The sequence below is a fragment of the Macaca mulatta genome, chromosome 7, assembly GCF_049350105.2.
Source record: "Macaca mulatta isolate MMU2019108-1 chromosome 7, T2T-MMU8v2.0, whole genome shotgun sequence".
Taxonomy (NCBI): domain Eukaryota; kingdom Metazoa; phylum Chordata; class Mammalia; order Primates; family Cercopithecidae; genus Macaca; species Macaca mulatta.
Genome location: NC_133412.1, coordinates 49,951,294 through 49,966,734, shown reverse-complemented (window position 1 = coordinate 49,966,734; position 15,441 = coordinate 49,951,294). Strand labels below are relative to the sequence as shown.

At 47.7% G+C, this 15,441-nt stretch overlaps 1 protein-coding gene across 10 annotated transcripts in view; it reads left to right on the top strand.

Moving 5' to 3' along the window:
• The first annotated feature begins 4,506 nt into the window (after positions 1–4,506).
• The window catches only part of CELF6 (CUGBP Elav-like family member 6), a 35,593-nt gene continuing 24,658 nt past the window's right edge, over positions 4,507–15,441 (top strand). For 9 of the 10 annotated variants that reach the window (XR_013395112.1, XR_013395111.1, XM_015142602.3 and 6 more), the window contains exons 1-2: positions 4,507–5,078; positions 8,777–8,859. Coding sequence is in view for 8 of the 10 variants with exons in the window: in XM_015142602.3 (XP_014998088.2) it covers positions 4,817–5,078; positions 8,777–8,859 (345 nt within the window). In the remaining 2 variants the exon portion in view is untranslated. 10 annotated transcript variants of the gene reach the window in all.

Here is a 15,441-nt window from a genome sequence, read left to right as displayed (position 1 = left end):
ATCTGTTTTTTTCAGAGTCTCGCTCTGTTGCCCAGATGGGAGTGCAGTGGTATGATCTTGGCTCATTGCAACCTCCACCTCCTGGTTCAAGCTATTCTCCTGCCTCAGTCCCCCAAGTAGCTGGGACTACAGGCACATGCTGCCACACCCAGCTAATTTTTATATTTTTAATAGAGACAGGGTTTCATCATGTTGACCAGGCTGGTCTCGAACTCCTGACCTCAGGTGATCTGCCTGCCTCAGCCTCCCAAAGTGCTGGGATTACAGGTGTGAGCCACCAAACCTGGCCCACAAGGAAATTTTAGAATTAAAAAATACAACCAAAATGAAAAACTCAATGGATTCAATGCCAGAATAGAGAATGATAGAGGAAAGCATCAGTGAACTTGAAGATAGAACAATAGAACTTACCCAATCTGAACAACAGAGAGAAAATAGACTTAAAAGAAAATAGAATCTCAGGGACCTATGGGATTATAACAAAAGATCTAACACTCCTGTTATGGAGAGAGAGGAGAGGGGAGATGGGCTTAAAAAGTACTTGAAGAAATAGTGGCTGAAAACTGTTCTAATTTAGTGAAAGATGTAAAGCTACAGATTAAAGAAACAAAGTGAGCCCCAAACAGGATAAAGCCAAAGAAATCCATATCAGGACACGTGATAATCAAACTTCTGAAAGTTAAAGACAAACATAGAATTGAGAAAGAGATGACAATATCTTATGTATAAGAGAAAAACAGGATCTCTCATCAGGTACTACAAAGGCCAGAAAGAAGTGGCACATTTTTCAAGCGATGAAAGAAAAGAACTGTCAAACCAAAATTCAATATCCGGCAAAAGTATCCTTCAGAAATGGAGGGGAGATTGAGACATTCTCAGATGAAGGAACACTTAGAGAATCTGTCACCAACATAACTACTCTAAAAGAATGGCTAAAGGAAGTTCTTAAAATGTAAAGGAAATGATAAAAGAAGGAATCTTGAACTATCAGAAAGGAAGAAAAAACAACTGAAAGAAGGAAAATATGGGTAAATGCCATAGACTTTAATGCTTCTGGAGTTTTTTATAAATGGTGATTGGATAACATTGTCTAAAGTGGTTCTGAAATATATAGAGGAAGTACTTAAGATAATTATAAATGGGGGAGGATAAAGGGACTTAACAGTAGGTAAGATTTCTACACTTCACTCAAACTGGCAAAATGTCAATACCAGTAGACTGTGATAAGCTATGTATGTATAGAATAAGAAACACTTTATCCACAAGAGCACAGGAAAAACAAAACAGAAATGAACCAGGTGTAGTGGCTCAAGCCTGTAATCATAGCTGCTTGGGAGGCTAAGTTGGAAAGATTGAGGCCAGGAGTTTGAGACCATTATGGGCAACATAGCAAGACCCCATCTCTAAAAACAAGAAGAAAGATAAAGCAAAGAGAAATGAAGAACAGAGGCAACAAAAAGAAAACAAAAAATTAAGTGACAGTCTTAGGCCCTAACATACCAATAATTACATTAAATGTAAATGTTAATTAAATGTAAATGTAAATTACAGACTCATACCTGTAATGCCAATAATTACATTAAATGTAAATGGTCTAAATATGTCAACTAAGACAAAGATTGGTAGCATGGACTTTAAAAAAATGACCCAATTATATGCTGTCTAAAATCAACTCACTTAAATACAACTATATAGGTAGCTTGAAAGTAAAAGGATAGAAAAAGGTTTATTTTGCAAAGATTAATCAAAAGAAAACATAAATGGCTATATTAATATCAAAGTAACTCTCCATGCAAAAAGTTTACCAAGAACAGAGTGACATTACATAATAATAAAAGTATCAATTCACCAAGGCATCACAGTTTTTAATGTTTATGCCCCAAATGACAGAGCTACAGAATATGTGAGGCAAAAACTAATGGAACTGAAAGGAGAAATAGACAAATCCACAATTACAACTGAAGCCTTCAACACCTTTCTCTCAACAATTGATAAAACTATTAGACAAAATCAGCAAGCATATAGGGCCGGGCACAGTGGCTCTCACTTGTAATCCCAGCACTTTGGGAGGCTGAGGTAGGCAGATCACTTGAGGTCAGGAGGTCAAGACCAGCCTGGTCAACATGGTGAAACTGCATCTCTACTAAAAATACAAGGCTGGGCCAGGCGCGGTGGCTCAAGCCTGTAATCCCAGCACTTTGGGAGGCTGAGACGGGTGGATCACGAGGTCAGGAGATCAAGACCATCCTGGCTAACACGGTGAGGCAGGAGAATGGCATAAACCTGGGAGGCGGAGCTTGCAGTGAGCCGAGATTGGGCCACTGCACTCCAGCCTGGGCGACACAGCAAGATTCCGTCTCAAAAAAAAAAAAAATTACATAGGACTGAATGAAAATGAAATGTTCCAGTAACCCATTTCATGGTCAACTTATTACAAGGAGTAACTTTCTATTAAAGGAGAAAAATAATTTATTTTATTTTATTTATTCATTTAGTAAAAATGGGGTTTTGCCATGTTGGCCAGGCTGGTCTCAAACTCCTGATCTCAAGCAATCCACCCACCTCGGCCTCCCGAAGTGCTGGGATTACAGGTGTGAGCCACCACATCCTACCAGAAAGATAATTTTTGAAAATCATAATTTGCTGCTGCAATTTTTTTTTTTTTTTTTTTTTTGAGATGGAGTCTCACTCTATCACCCAGGCTGGAGTGCAGTGACACGATCCCGGCTCATTGCAACCTCCACCTCCTGGGTTCAAGCGATTCTCCTGCCTCAGCCTCCAGAGTAGCAGGATCCGGCCACCAATCCTGGCTAATTTTTGTGTTTTTAGTAGAGATGGGATATTGTCATGTTGGCCAGACTGGTCTCGAACTCCTGACCTCAAGTGATCTGCCCGCCTTGGCCACCCAAAGTGCTGGGATTACAGGTGTCAGTCACCACGCTCAGCCAGAAAAATAAATGATTTAAAAATCATTATTTGCTTCTGAATTGAGTATTGTTTTAAGAACTTTTTGATGATTCCAGTTGCTACTGCTGGTCTCGCGCAGTTTCTTAGAATAGTCGATGGACACAAGTTACGTTAAAATCTCTATTAAGCCAGGTGCAGTGGCACACTCTTGTAATCCCAGCACTCTGGGGCACCAAGGTGAGTGGATCACTTGAGCTCAGGAGTTCTAGACAAGCCTGGGCAGAATGGTGAAACCTCAGTCTCTAGCAAAAAAAAAAAAAAAGTTAGCCAGGCATGGTAGCGTGCACCTGTCATCCCAGCTATTCGGGAGGCTTAGGTGGGAGGATCACTTGAACTCAGGAGGTTGAGATTGCAGTGATCTTAGATCGCACTACTGCATTCCAGCCTGGGTGACAGAATGAGAACCTGTCAAAAAAAAAAAAAAAAAAAGGAAATCTCTATTAAAAAATTAGCAATTTTACTGAAAGAGGCATGAAAAATACATTATGGAATAAATATATAATTTATGAAGTATGCATCTTTGTCCAAACATTGTTTTACTACTTTGTGCAAACATCACTGATCCATGAAGAGAATACCTAGACATGTGCAAGAGTAATAAAATTCCGTCAGCTCTGCTATTTTGCCAACTTTCAGTCATATAAAAAGCGTAGCTGTATGTGTGTCTTTCATTTTCGTAATTCTGAACCTGTATTTGTGAAAATAAGAGGGGAACATATTTAACAAATTGTAATTTGATTTGTATCTTTTAAATATTTAGACACACAGTATGTCGATTTCCATTTCTTCTTTTGCGCTGGGCCCAACAAATGTTGGGGTGGGCCTGGCCCTAACCTGCTCGACCCTCAGAACCTCAGCTACCTTTTCCGGAAAAAGAGAACACTCCTGAACTCACCGAACTGGGATGAACCCGGCACCTGGTGCATAACGGGTTCTGAGTAAATACGGCTAAGTTCCCTCACTCTCCTAAGGAGGAATCCGTGTTCAAGGAGTGTTTAAGGGGTTTTTATTTTATTCTTTCTTTCTTTTTAAGGCTGCAAGGGAGACGAACGTGTTTGAGGCTCAGGGGTAAGAAAGTGGTTAAAGACACCAAAGACAGAGATGTGTGATGGGGCGGGGTGGGATTGGCTCCGAGGGACTGGCTTGATAGTGGGAATGGAGAAGAGGAATCCCCATCCACCCCCGCAGGAAACGCTCCAGCCTTTGGAGGTGTGCGTGCTTGCGTGTGCCTGTGTATGCCAGTGTGTGCAGTGGGGATTAGCTCCAACTCTGGCAGACACCATCACGCATGACGAAGCTGCTTCCCCTCACGCGGCCCAAGGCGCACACGCGCGATCCACGGCCACGCCCGCACACACTCGACACACAGGGCATTCGAGGGTCCGGTTGCCATGGCAAGCAGGAGCGCGTGAGCCCAGCCGCCCCTCCCGCCCCCGGCGAGCCCAGTCAACTCCCACTCTGATTGGCCGTGCTTCCTTATTATGCAAATCATTTGCGTAGACTCGGCGGCCAGCTGTCTGACGTCACCAAGCACGGGGGCTGGGGCTCGGGGCTCGGCTCCGGGAGAGCTCGGGCGGGAGCCCAGAGAGAGCCGCACGGGGACCTCAAGCCAGACCCCAGCGTCCCGCCGCCACCTCGGCCCGGGCCCGCCCCGCCCCGGCCCCGCCCCTTTCCAGCCCGCCCCACCCCCTCTACGCCCCTCCACCCGGACCCCGCCCCCTGGGCAGCCCCCCCGCCCTCTCCGCCCGGGCCCCGCCCCCTCCCCCTGGCCCTCGCCACCGGTCCAGGGAGGGGACGGCGGGACAGGCGGGACCGGTGGGACCAGCGGGAGGGCGGACAGGGCGGGGACATGGCCGCGGCGCCGGGAGGGTCAGCGCAGCCTGCTGGCCCCGGCCCGCGCCTGGGTTTCAGCACCGCGGACAGCGGCGTCGGCATGAGCGGGCTACATCCCGGCCCCGCCGTGCCCATGAAGGACCACGACGCCATCAAGCTCTTCGTGGGGCAGATCCCGCGGGGCTTGGACGAGCAGGACCTCAAGCCGCTGTTCGAGGAGTTCGGCCGCATCTACGAGCTGACGGTGCTGAAGGACCGGCTCACCGGCCTCCACAAAGGTGCGCGGGGTCAGCCCAGCCCAGCCCAACCCCAGTCCGATTAGAGTGTGGCCCGACCCCAGCCCTGCCCCAGCCCTAGCCCTGCCGAGAGCCAGTCCAACACCAGTCCAACATCAGCCCCACCTCAGCCCAGCCCCCTTCCCAGATCACAGAATTTTCTCTCTGACATCCTCCCTCTGATTATCACTGTGGTCCCCTAACATGTTATCCACTCTAACCTCCAAATTCCTGGCCTCCACCTCTCACATCCCAGCAGTCCCTGCCTTTCAGTGGGACCTCTCCTCCACCTCTCCCATCAGACCTAAAATTCCGGAATTTGAAAACTTACTCCACCTTCTAGATCTCGAATACCCTCAATTTCCCAAACCCTGAACCCAAACATTCCTGAATCCTCCAACTGGTGGTGCCTCACTCAGGCCTAACCACTCACATGCATATCTTGGACTTGCACCCCTCCTTCTGGCCTCCTAGTCCAGCCATCCCCCTCAAGAGCCTTCTTTTGACTCTCAGACTGCCAACCTAAAGCACTGGAGACCCAAACCCTCCCCTTCTTCAGAACCCAGACCTGTCTAACACAAAATCCAATTCAGTTCCCAGGAGGCTCTCAGTTCCAAATAACCCCTCATGTTCAACAACAGCCCCAATCTTTCCTGCCCTTCACCAGAATCCCAATGCTCTCCACCTCTTCTGATTCCAGGTCAGAACCCTGACCTCAGCTGGGAACTCCTGCCACCCTGTGTCCCTTTCCTCTTGGATTTCCCTCAGCTGAATCCACACTTCTTTCCTTCTCTAATCCCCCCACTCCTGTGCCTCTTCTTTGCTCCTCCCCAATCCTCTTTATGGCCTCCTTCTTTCCCTCCCTCACAGGCTGGTCACAATCCAGACCCATTCTCAGGGTGAGTCAGGCTGAAGAGACAGAAGGAGATCTTCTCCCCGCCCTTTCTAGAGAGACACAGGCACCACGGTTCGGCCACACCCCTTTCTTCCTGTAGAGAGAGGGAGGAGGCTTGTTTACATGCAGAAAAGTCTGTCCAGGCAGGGCTGGAGTAAGAGAGCCAGAGACACATGTCGTACATGGGCAGGAGAAGGGGAGATGATTTGAGAAGAAACCCTCTTATATCCTCCCCCCGCACCACCACCATGCTGTGGTTTCACATTTTTGCTGGGAAAGAGTCACCAACTATCCTCCACGATCTTCCTAAGAGAGGAGTGGTGGGCCTTGGGTAACAGCTAAAGGTACATTCCTAAGGACTGAGAGCTGGAATCAGACTGCCACCTCTTCAACTGGGAGGCCTTGTGGGGTTCCTCGGCACACTAATGTAGGCACTTCGAGAAAATGCCAATAGAAGGGCTAGGACCATCCGGCTAGGAGTACAGCTTCCACCCTTTGGGGTGGGGTTCTGTTAACGGGTGTGTGAAAGAACAATACCACACCATCTAGATTCCTTCTAATGCACTCCCACTACCTGCCTGTCTGTCCATCCCTCTATAGCAACTCATTTTCTTATTTTTAGACATTGATTTCAGTATGTAAGTACAAAGCTAATCTTTGTAGGCCATCTGTACAATAAGGGAAGTGTATAGAATACCCTTAAATCTCACTCTTCTTACTATCAAGAGTCCCTGAACTGTTCCCTCATCCTCTCTCTTTTCATTTAGCTCTAATTCTGCCTGTTACTTTCATTCATCTGTCTCTCAAACCATGCTTCTCTGTCTTTTCTTCCCCTCATTCTTCCACCCTCCATCCTGGCTAGTCCACATGGGGCTTCTTTAGGCAGCAACTGGGCCCCTGAGCCTTTCAGACAGGCAACCCTGACCGATTTGGATGTCGGATGATATGGGTTGGTGGCAAAAGACACAGCAGGGATGTAAGTGGAATCAGGTGTTTGGTGATTTATTTCCAAACTAAATCAAAACTCTCCAAGGCAAGTGTTGCCTTCCAAGATGATTGTGGAGGGTCTCCAAGTCAACATCTTCCTCATCCTCCCCCCAGCAACAGTGACTCATTTTGCTTTTGATGGCTGGATACCGAGGCAGGCAGCCACTTGTTACCCAAGTGCTTTGAAAACAACCCCAGCTTGGGAGTTAAGACATTCCAAATCCTGCCCTGCCACTGACCCACTCTCTGGGCTTCAGTTTCCCTGTTGATATGGTAAGAGTTTTGCTCAGTTCTCTAAGTTCCCTTTACCTCAATGAATGGCCGACAATAAACCCATCTGAAGGGGGCAGCACTGTAGAAGAGGCCAGAAAAAAAATGGTTCCATTTGCCTTTCTAATCTGCTGAGGTCTAAGTGGAAATCTGCCCCAAGTTCCTAATGGCTCACCATATCCACTTTCTCCTCCTTCAGTCGTTCTCCCTCCTACACTCAGAAGGCTCCTTTTGAAAACAGATCTTATCTCACAGATCTGCTTAAAACCCTTTAAAGTGGCTCTCCATTGCTCTTAGGAAAAAGTTCAAAATCTGACTGAGGCCCACAAGGCTACATATGACTTGATTCCTGCATACCTCACTAGCCACTCTGCCCCCATGCACCAGCCTCCAGTCACACTAACCTTCTATCCATTTCCCCAACACACCAAATTCTTGATTCAGCCTTCATATATTCTTTTCCCGCTGTCTGAAATAATCACTGTCCCTTTCATCACCTGATTGTTAAGGACTCAGTGTTCTTGTTCTTGAGGACTCAATGCCTTCTTTGAGACATTACTCAACCCTTTGGACTCGTTTAGGGGCCCCTCATGATTTGTCTAATCCCCATGAGGGCAGGGAATGTGTCTGTCTTGTTGCCACTCTATCCCCAAGCTCATCAAAAGGCCCCACCATAATAAGTAAGCGTTCAATAAATATTTTCTGAATGAATGAGTGCTCTGTGGCTGTTGGAAAGGAGGAGAGTGCTGCTTCAGTGCTTCCTAGCAGGCTACAGGTCCTGAGGCTGAACAAAGAGAGGGCTGAACTTGACACTTTGGCTCAACCTAGACCTCTTCGCTGCCCCATATCTGCTGGCCCTTTTAGAGGAGCCAGATTTGGGGCACAATAACTCTTTAAGAAGCCCTACCTCAAAGCCCTAGGAGGGTTGACAGATCAAGATCCTTGAACAGGATTAGGGGGTCCCTGGAAACTACCACCTATGGGAAGCCCTTAAACCAATCCCATCTTCTAAGTCTCAAATCAATCCATTCCCCAGCTTCAAACTTAGGGAAGGGAGATATGGAAAAGAGCTGGGAGGTGCTGGGGTTGGCCCCCAATCCTTCTTTTACTCTTTTGCCTCCTCCCATCTGAAACTGAGTTGGGAAGGAATTGAGGCTGATCCTGGGAGACTCCATGAGTCTGAACCCAAAAAGGAAGGGGAAGTCTGGGTTAAAGATGATGATAAAGCTGCTTAGGGAGGTTTAACCCCAACAGGACTTATGACTGGAGTGGGGAGGGGAGATGTGGGATTGTATGCACATGTGACTGGGTGTGGGTGCATATGTTCTCTGGGCAGGATGCCAGGAGCAAATGAAAGTGAGCCTGGGACACTGGTCCCCAGGCACATGAAGCCCCTCTCTCCAGAGGTGGGAGGCAGAGAAGGCTTCTCAGAAAGCAGAGTTCTTGTTTAAAGGAGAGTGGCCTTAAGTTTGTCAACTTAGTGCGGTATTTCAAAGAAGAATAGTTGGGGGTTTCAGGAAACCCCCTGAGCCAGCCTCTTCCTCCTCAGGCTGTGCCTTCCTCACCTACTGCGCCCGGGACTCTGCTCTCAAGGCCCAGAGTGCACTGCACGAGCAGAAGACCCTGCCAGGGGTAAGTTCTCCAGGTTGGGGGGTGGGAATCACCTCAGGCTGGGGACAGTGCCCTGTGTGCATGCCAAAGCAGCGTGTGGCGGCTGGGTTGGGACCAAGAACTAGAAGCAGAATCATCTTTCTAGAAGAGGGCTTCCTATACCCTGAACAGCAACAAATTCTTTGTTACATCCAATCTTCTCACTCAAAAAAGGGGCTCAAGATCCTTGGGCCAGGCGCTCCACCCATATTTAGGAGAGGCATCAGTGTTGTGGGCTAAGCTAGAATTTATTCACCTTGGCTAAAATTATGGCTTTGGGTGTCACTTGTCACTGGTGTGAGCAGGTATTCAGATAGATGGGGTAGAGGTTCTGCTGGACTGGTATCCCTTTTTCTCTAGGGTCTTTGCTGGCACTTCTCTCTAGTCCTTTTCCTGTAATGGTTTTTTTTTTTGGTGCCTTGACTCACTAAGATTGTCTTCCCTCCCTCCACACTGCAAACACTTGGCTAAAGTTAGGGGAGACCTGATTCTACAGGCAGCTAGGCTTGTAGGCACCAATGGTACCTGGTCTGGTCTTGGCCAATGCATAATCACTCAACAAGAGGCAAGTTGGGACCTACTGACCATGTGGTAGAATGAAGGGGTGATCGTTAGTAATTAGCATGGGTTTACCAAGAGCAAGTCATGCTGTACAGCCTTGTTTTCTCTTGTCCAAGAAGTGGTGTGTCTAGAACAGGGCACTATTTAAATGCCATTAACAGGCCAAACTTGGGACTATGTCCAGTTCTGGGCCTCAGATTTAAGAGAGTCATTTGCCTACAAGAACGAGATGAGGATAAAGTTGGCCAGGCGCGGTGACTCTTGCCTGTAATCTCAGCACTTTCGGGGGCCAAGGCGGGTGGATCACCAGATCAGGAGATGGAGACCATCCTGGTTAACACAGTGAAACCCTGTCTCTACTAAAAACATACAAAAAAATTAGCCAGGTGTGGTGGTAGGCACCTGTATTCCCAGCTACTCGGGAGGCTGAGGCAGGAGAATGGCGTGAACCCAGGAGGCGGAGCTTGCAGTGAGCCTAGATTATGCCACTGCACTCCAGCCTGGGCGACAGAGCGAGACTCCATCTCAAAAAAAAAAAAAAAAAAAAAAAGGAGAGATGAGGATGAAGTAAAGGCACAAGATATATTTGGAATAATAGTTTGGAGGAGTTGGGATGATTTAACTGGAGAAGATAGGGCTTAGAGGGACTTTAAAAAGGAGGCATCATAAGCTAATAATTAAAAATACTGGTTTTTGAGGCTGATTGTGGTGGCTCACACCTGTAATCCTAGCACTTTGGGAGGCCAAGGCGGGCAGATCACCTGAGATCAGGAGTTCGAGACCAGCCTGGCCTCCATGGCGAAACCCTGTCTCTACTAAAAATACAAAAACCAGCTGGACATGGCAGATGCCTGTAGTTCCAGCTACTTGGGAGGCTGAGGCAGGAGAATCGCTTGAACATGGGAGGCGGAGGTTGCAGTGAGCCAACATCATGCCACTGCACTCCAGCTTGGGCAACAGAGTGAGACTCAGTCTCAAAAACAAACACACACACACACACACACACACACAAAAAAAAAAAAAAAAACCACTGGATTTGAATCCCAGCTCTGCCATTTGTCAGTTCTGTGTCTCTGGGCACGTTCCTTGGACTCCTGAGCTTCAGTTTCTTTAGATATGAGGACTGGATTATACTAACACCTAGCTCACTTGGCTGTAGTGAGGATTACTTGAGGCTTAGCAAGTGCCTGGCACAGAGTAAGATCTCAGTAAGTACTACTGTTGGGGTTGGGGTAACTACCTTCAGATTCTAGAAGAGGTGTTTAGTTTTCTATGAGTGGCCCCAGAAGACAAGATTCGGATCAGTTAATATAAGAAACAGACACTGATTTCAGCTCAGTATAAAGAAGTCACTTCTCTGAATTGTAGCTGCCAAGCAATGGAGCAAGCTTCACCAAGAGCTAATCAAGCTGTTAATGGGGTGACAGCTCCTAGAACCAATCACAGTAACTGAAGCACCTTGAGCCTCACTTTTGGGGACTAAGTGCCAAGTAACACCAGCTTGTCACCATCACTGATCCTCTGTACGCAAGCTCCTGAGTCAGAGAGACCTGCGTGTGAACCCAGGTCCCACCACTCACTAGCTTTGTGACTTTGGGCAAGTCTTTACTGCTAAGCCTAAGTTTCCTCATCTGTAAAGTTAAACTCATAGGGTTGTTGTCATGGTTAAATGAGCTAAGTCATTAAGTGAACTAAAGTACTCAATGCTGTTCTTGGCAGAAAATAAGCACTTAATACGAGTTAGCTGGTGGTTGTAGTGATAGTAACAGTAATAGTAACAGCAGCATTAGTAGGAGTAGGAGTAGAACTCATCATTCATCTAACCATGGGAGCAAATGACTTCTGCTGCTAGAACTGAGAGTCAATGAGATAAGCTGTAACATTCCATGTGGGAAACAGCATGGTAAAGGTGCAGACACAGATGGAACAGGTGGGTGTGAAATGCAGCTGGCACTGTGGGGGAGGCCCACATGAGCATGGAGGGAAGCTGGAGGGAAGATCTACAGAGGGCAGCAGTTGAAGATGAAACTTTGAATGCCGGGCTTTGCCCTGAAAGGAAATGGGAGACCCCCCCCCGAAAAATTAAGATAAACTTTGGGAGGGAAAACATCTCTCTTCTACAAGACACAGGGCTCTGCTAGATAAGGGGCACCTGGAGAGCTCCATGAGGCCAAGGGTACCTGAGATAAGGGCTATGACGCCCTTAGAGTACTGCGAGGATTTCTGGAGGAGAAAAGCAAATAATAGTAATGAGCATTTGTTGATACTAGTCTTCCTACCACTTTACACAGTATAAGTCATTTAATCCTCCATAAAGAAGGTTGTTTGTTTGTATTTGAGACAGAGTCTTGTGATGTTGCCCAGGCTGGAGTGCAGTGCCGTGACCTTGACTCACTGCAACCTCCACCTCCCGGGTTTAAGCAATTCTCCTGCCTCAGCCTCCTGAGTAGCTGGGATTACAGGTGCACACCACCGTGCCCAACTAATTTTTGTAATTTTAGTAGAGATGAGGTTTCACCATGTTGGCCAGGCTGGTCTTGAACTTCTGGCCTCAAGTGATCCACCCACCTTGGCTTCCGAAAGTGCTGGGATTACAGGCATGAGCCACTGTGCCAGACCTAAATAAGGTATTGTTATTGGCATTCTCATTTTACAGGTGAGAAAACTAAGTCATAAGAATCAAGTGACTTGCCCAAGGTCATATAGTTAATAATGGGAGTATCTGGACTTTGGGCCCAGTTAATCTGGCCCTAGAACTCATTCACTTAACCACTGTACTGTGACCTGAGACAACTAGGTAGCAGACAGAGGTCTTAGGTTCTGGAGAGAATGGTGACTGGGGACATCTTCCCCCTCTCACTGTACCATCTGCAGGTCTCCAACATGGCCTAGCTTCCTCTGATACTGTCAGCATTGGCTTTATTCGCCCTCTCCAGCTTAACAAAGTGAAAATTAATATTTAATTATTCTCCTAAATGAAAATCAATGGCTGTGTTGGCCAGCCCCAGCAATGCCTGTGCCATCAATCTTTCCTCTGGGCCTGCCAGGGACAGCAGCAACTTTAGTCACCTGGCCTTAGGCCCACCAGCATGGAGGGAGGAGTGCCCAGCTCTCTGCTGCCACTGGGTCCTGAGCACAGCTGCCACCTGCTGGAGAAGCAGGGACAAGACTTTAATCTGAATTCCTGCTGGCATCAGGCAGGACTGTCGCCATGGGACCAGAAAAGGCTGGGTCAGCCCCCAGAGAGAAAAGTCTGAAACCCCAGGGGAAATTTCATAGTTTGTTTGTTTTTTTTGGGGGGGGAGTTGAGACACAGTCTCATTCTGTCGCCCAGGCTGCAGTGCAGTAGTGCCATCTCAGCTCACTGCAACCTCCTCCTCCAGGGTTCAAGTCATTCTCCTGCCTCAGCCTCCCAAGTAGCTGGGATTACAGGCACCCGCCACCATGCCTGGCTAATTTTTTTTTGTATTTTTAGTACAGACAGGGTTTCACCATGTTGGTCAGGCTGGTTTTGAACTCCTGACCTCAAGTGATCTGCCCGCCTCAGCCTCTCAAAGTGTTAGGATTACGTGAGCCACCACTCCCGGCCAAGAATGTCATGGATTCTGATGGACTGACACCTTCTCTTGCTTGGCTCCTCTCCATTTGTCCCCTGACACGTTCTGTCCCTGTGAAAGCTTGCCTCACTATTTGAGAACTCCTTCAAACCTCGGTTGATCTGTCCCACCTGGCTCCCACCTCCTGCAGCCTCTTCCTGATGAAGCCAGAATTCCTTCTTTTAGCCTCACTTTATGCTCCAGAATCCACCTGAAGAGGGTAAGGCCTAGCCTCAGCCCCATTTCTGGGATGCAGAAGCTGCCTCCCTATTTGTTTATCTCCCTGTTCCTGACTTCCCTTCCTTTGGGAAGCCATCCCTTCAAACACTGTGAAGGAGGCAGATGTTACTGAGTAGGGAAGTGCATTTGGTTTTGCAAGTTGTGCCCTGCACAAAACAGCTTGGGTGCAGAGGGCAGATGGGGGCAAAAATCCAGCCATGCTCTATTGACCAAGTCATGCTCATTATTTCAAGGCTTTGTCAGCCCAGAGGAAAGAGCACATTTTTTTCTCATTCATCCCAGGGCTGGGGAGTGCCTTTTTATAATTTACAGAAAGGCACTGCGTGTGCTAGCAGCCACTTCATGAATGAGTCTGAGTCTTTGCCCTCAAGATGCTTCTCAAAAATGAGCCTCATTGCATCTCACTCAGGCATACATCTGGGCAAGTAAAAGAGAGACTTTTACTTGGGGAGGGAGTCCCAGAGTCAAACCATAAAGGAAAAGGCCGGCTGCGATGGTTCACACCTGTAATCCCAGCACTTTGGGAGGCCGAGGTGGGCAGATCACTTGAGGCCAGGAGTTTGAGACCAGCCTGGCCACCATGGTGAAACCCCGTCTCAACTAAAAATACAAAAATACAAAATAAAAATAAGTAAATAAGTGAAAAAAGAATAAAAAGAAATGGGGAGGGAGTAGATGCTTTGCAGAGGAGATGTTATCTGAGCTGAATCATGATCATATTTTATCATATTAGAGGATCTAGAAACCTAAAAGACAAGAAATTCTGGGGGCAGTGTGAACACTGGCAGGGAAGGTGTCTAGCAAAGATGGCTAAGGCTCCACATGAGTAGAGAGAATCGTGCATGTTGGGCAGCAGTGGGAGCAAGACTCACAAGTTTTGACAACCAGTCTTAGAATCTTGGGCTTTAACAGGAGGCTTGCAATGGGGGAACAGACGTGGATTTTAAGCAGAGAAGAGTAAGAGACTAGTTTCAAAAGATTACTCTGGGCCAGGCATAGTGGCTCATGCCTGTAATCTCAGCACTTTGGAGGATCGCTGAGCCCAAAAGTTTGAGACCAGCCTGGACAACATAGTGAGACCCCATCTCTACAAAAATTTTTCAAAAATTAGCCAGGTGTGGTGATGTGTACCTGTAATCCCAGCTACTTGGGAGGCTGAGGTGGGAGGGTTGCTTGAGCCCTGGAGGTCGAGGCTGTAGTGAGCTAACTGCACTACAGAACGAGATCCTGTCTCAAGAAAAAAAAGAAACAAAAAAAAAGATTACTCTGGCTATGGTGTGAAGAAGGTTGGGTTGGAAAGGAAGCAACACTGGAGGCTGGATTACCCTTTAGTGCAGTGTTGCTTGAGTGCAGATGAATGGTGATGCTGGCCTAGAGCTGGAGATAAGCCAGGAAAGGAGAGGAGAGGTTAGATTTCAGAGCTGTTCAGGATATCCACATAGATTCTAGAACCAATGGGACTTGACAGTGGATTGAATTAGAGGAGGGGGTGGGCTAAAACAAAGTACTAAAAATGATGAAGTTTGACTTCCACTCTGCCCTGCACCTCCTGACACCTTTCCCAGACCTACCAGTGTTCCCTTCCTCAAGAAGGTTCTAATAACTATCTTCCCATGGAATGGGGAGTGCTGAGGGTGTGAGTGCTGAGTGAAAAGAATAGTTGGCATCAGGGCAGAAGAGTCTAAAAAGGGCGATGCTGAGCCCAAATGGAGGAATTTTAGACAAGTCAGGGCAGAGAGTTAGGTAGGGTCTTGCTCTCCCTTCTGCTCACTGGGCCAGAAGGTCCAGGGCCCTGTGCGTGTCTGTGCTGCCTCTAACCTTCCCCACTCCATTGCCTGGAATAGGTTGTTCTCTCTGACATTCTATCCCTTGAATTCCCCTCCAGGGCTGGGCTCTGAAGCAGACATGGGCCTGGACTCCATCTGGGAAATTCTTAAGGGAACAGGTGCTCAGCCAGGGCAAGAGCTCACCTGAAGTCCCAGGACAAGTTTTTGGCCCAGGAGGCAATGTCCTCTTTTCCTCAAGGGGGACTCCTGATTACCTCATCTCACTGCCATGTCCCTCCTCTATCCATGGCAGGAACAAGGTATATACAATCGGTTGCCCAGGAAGCTCATGGGGGCAGCTCTCTTTCTCCTCCAGCCACACATAACATACCTAAATCCCA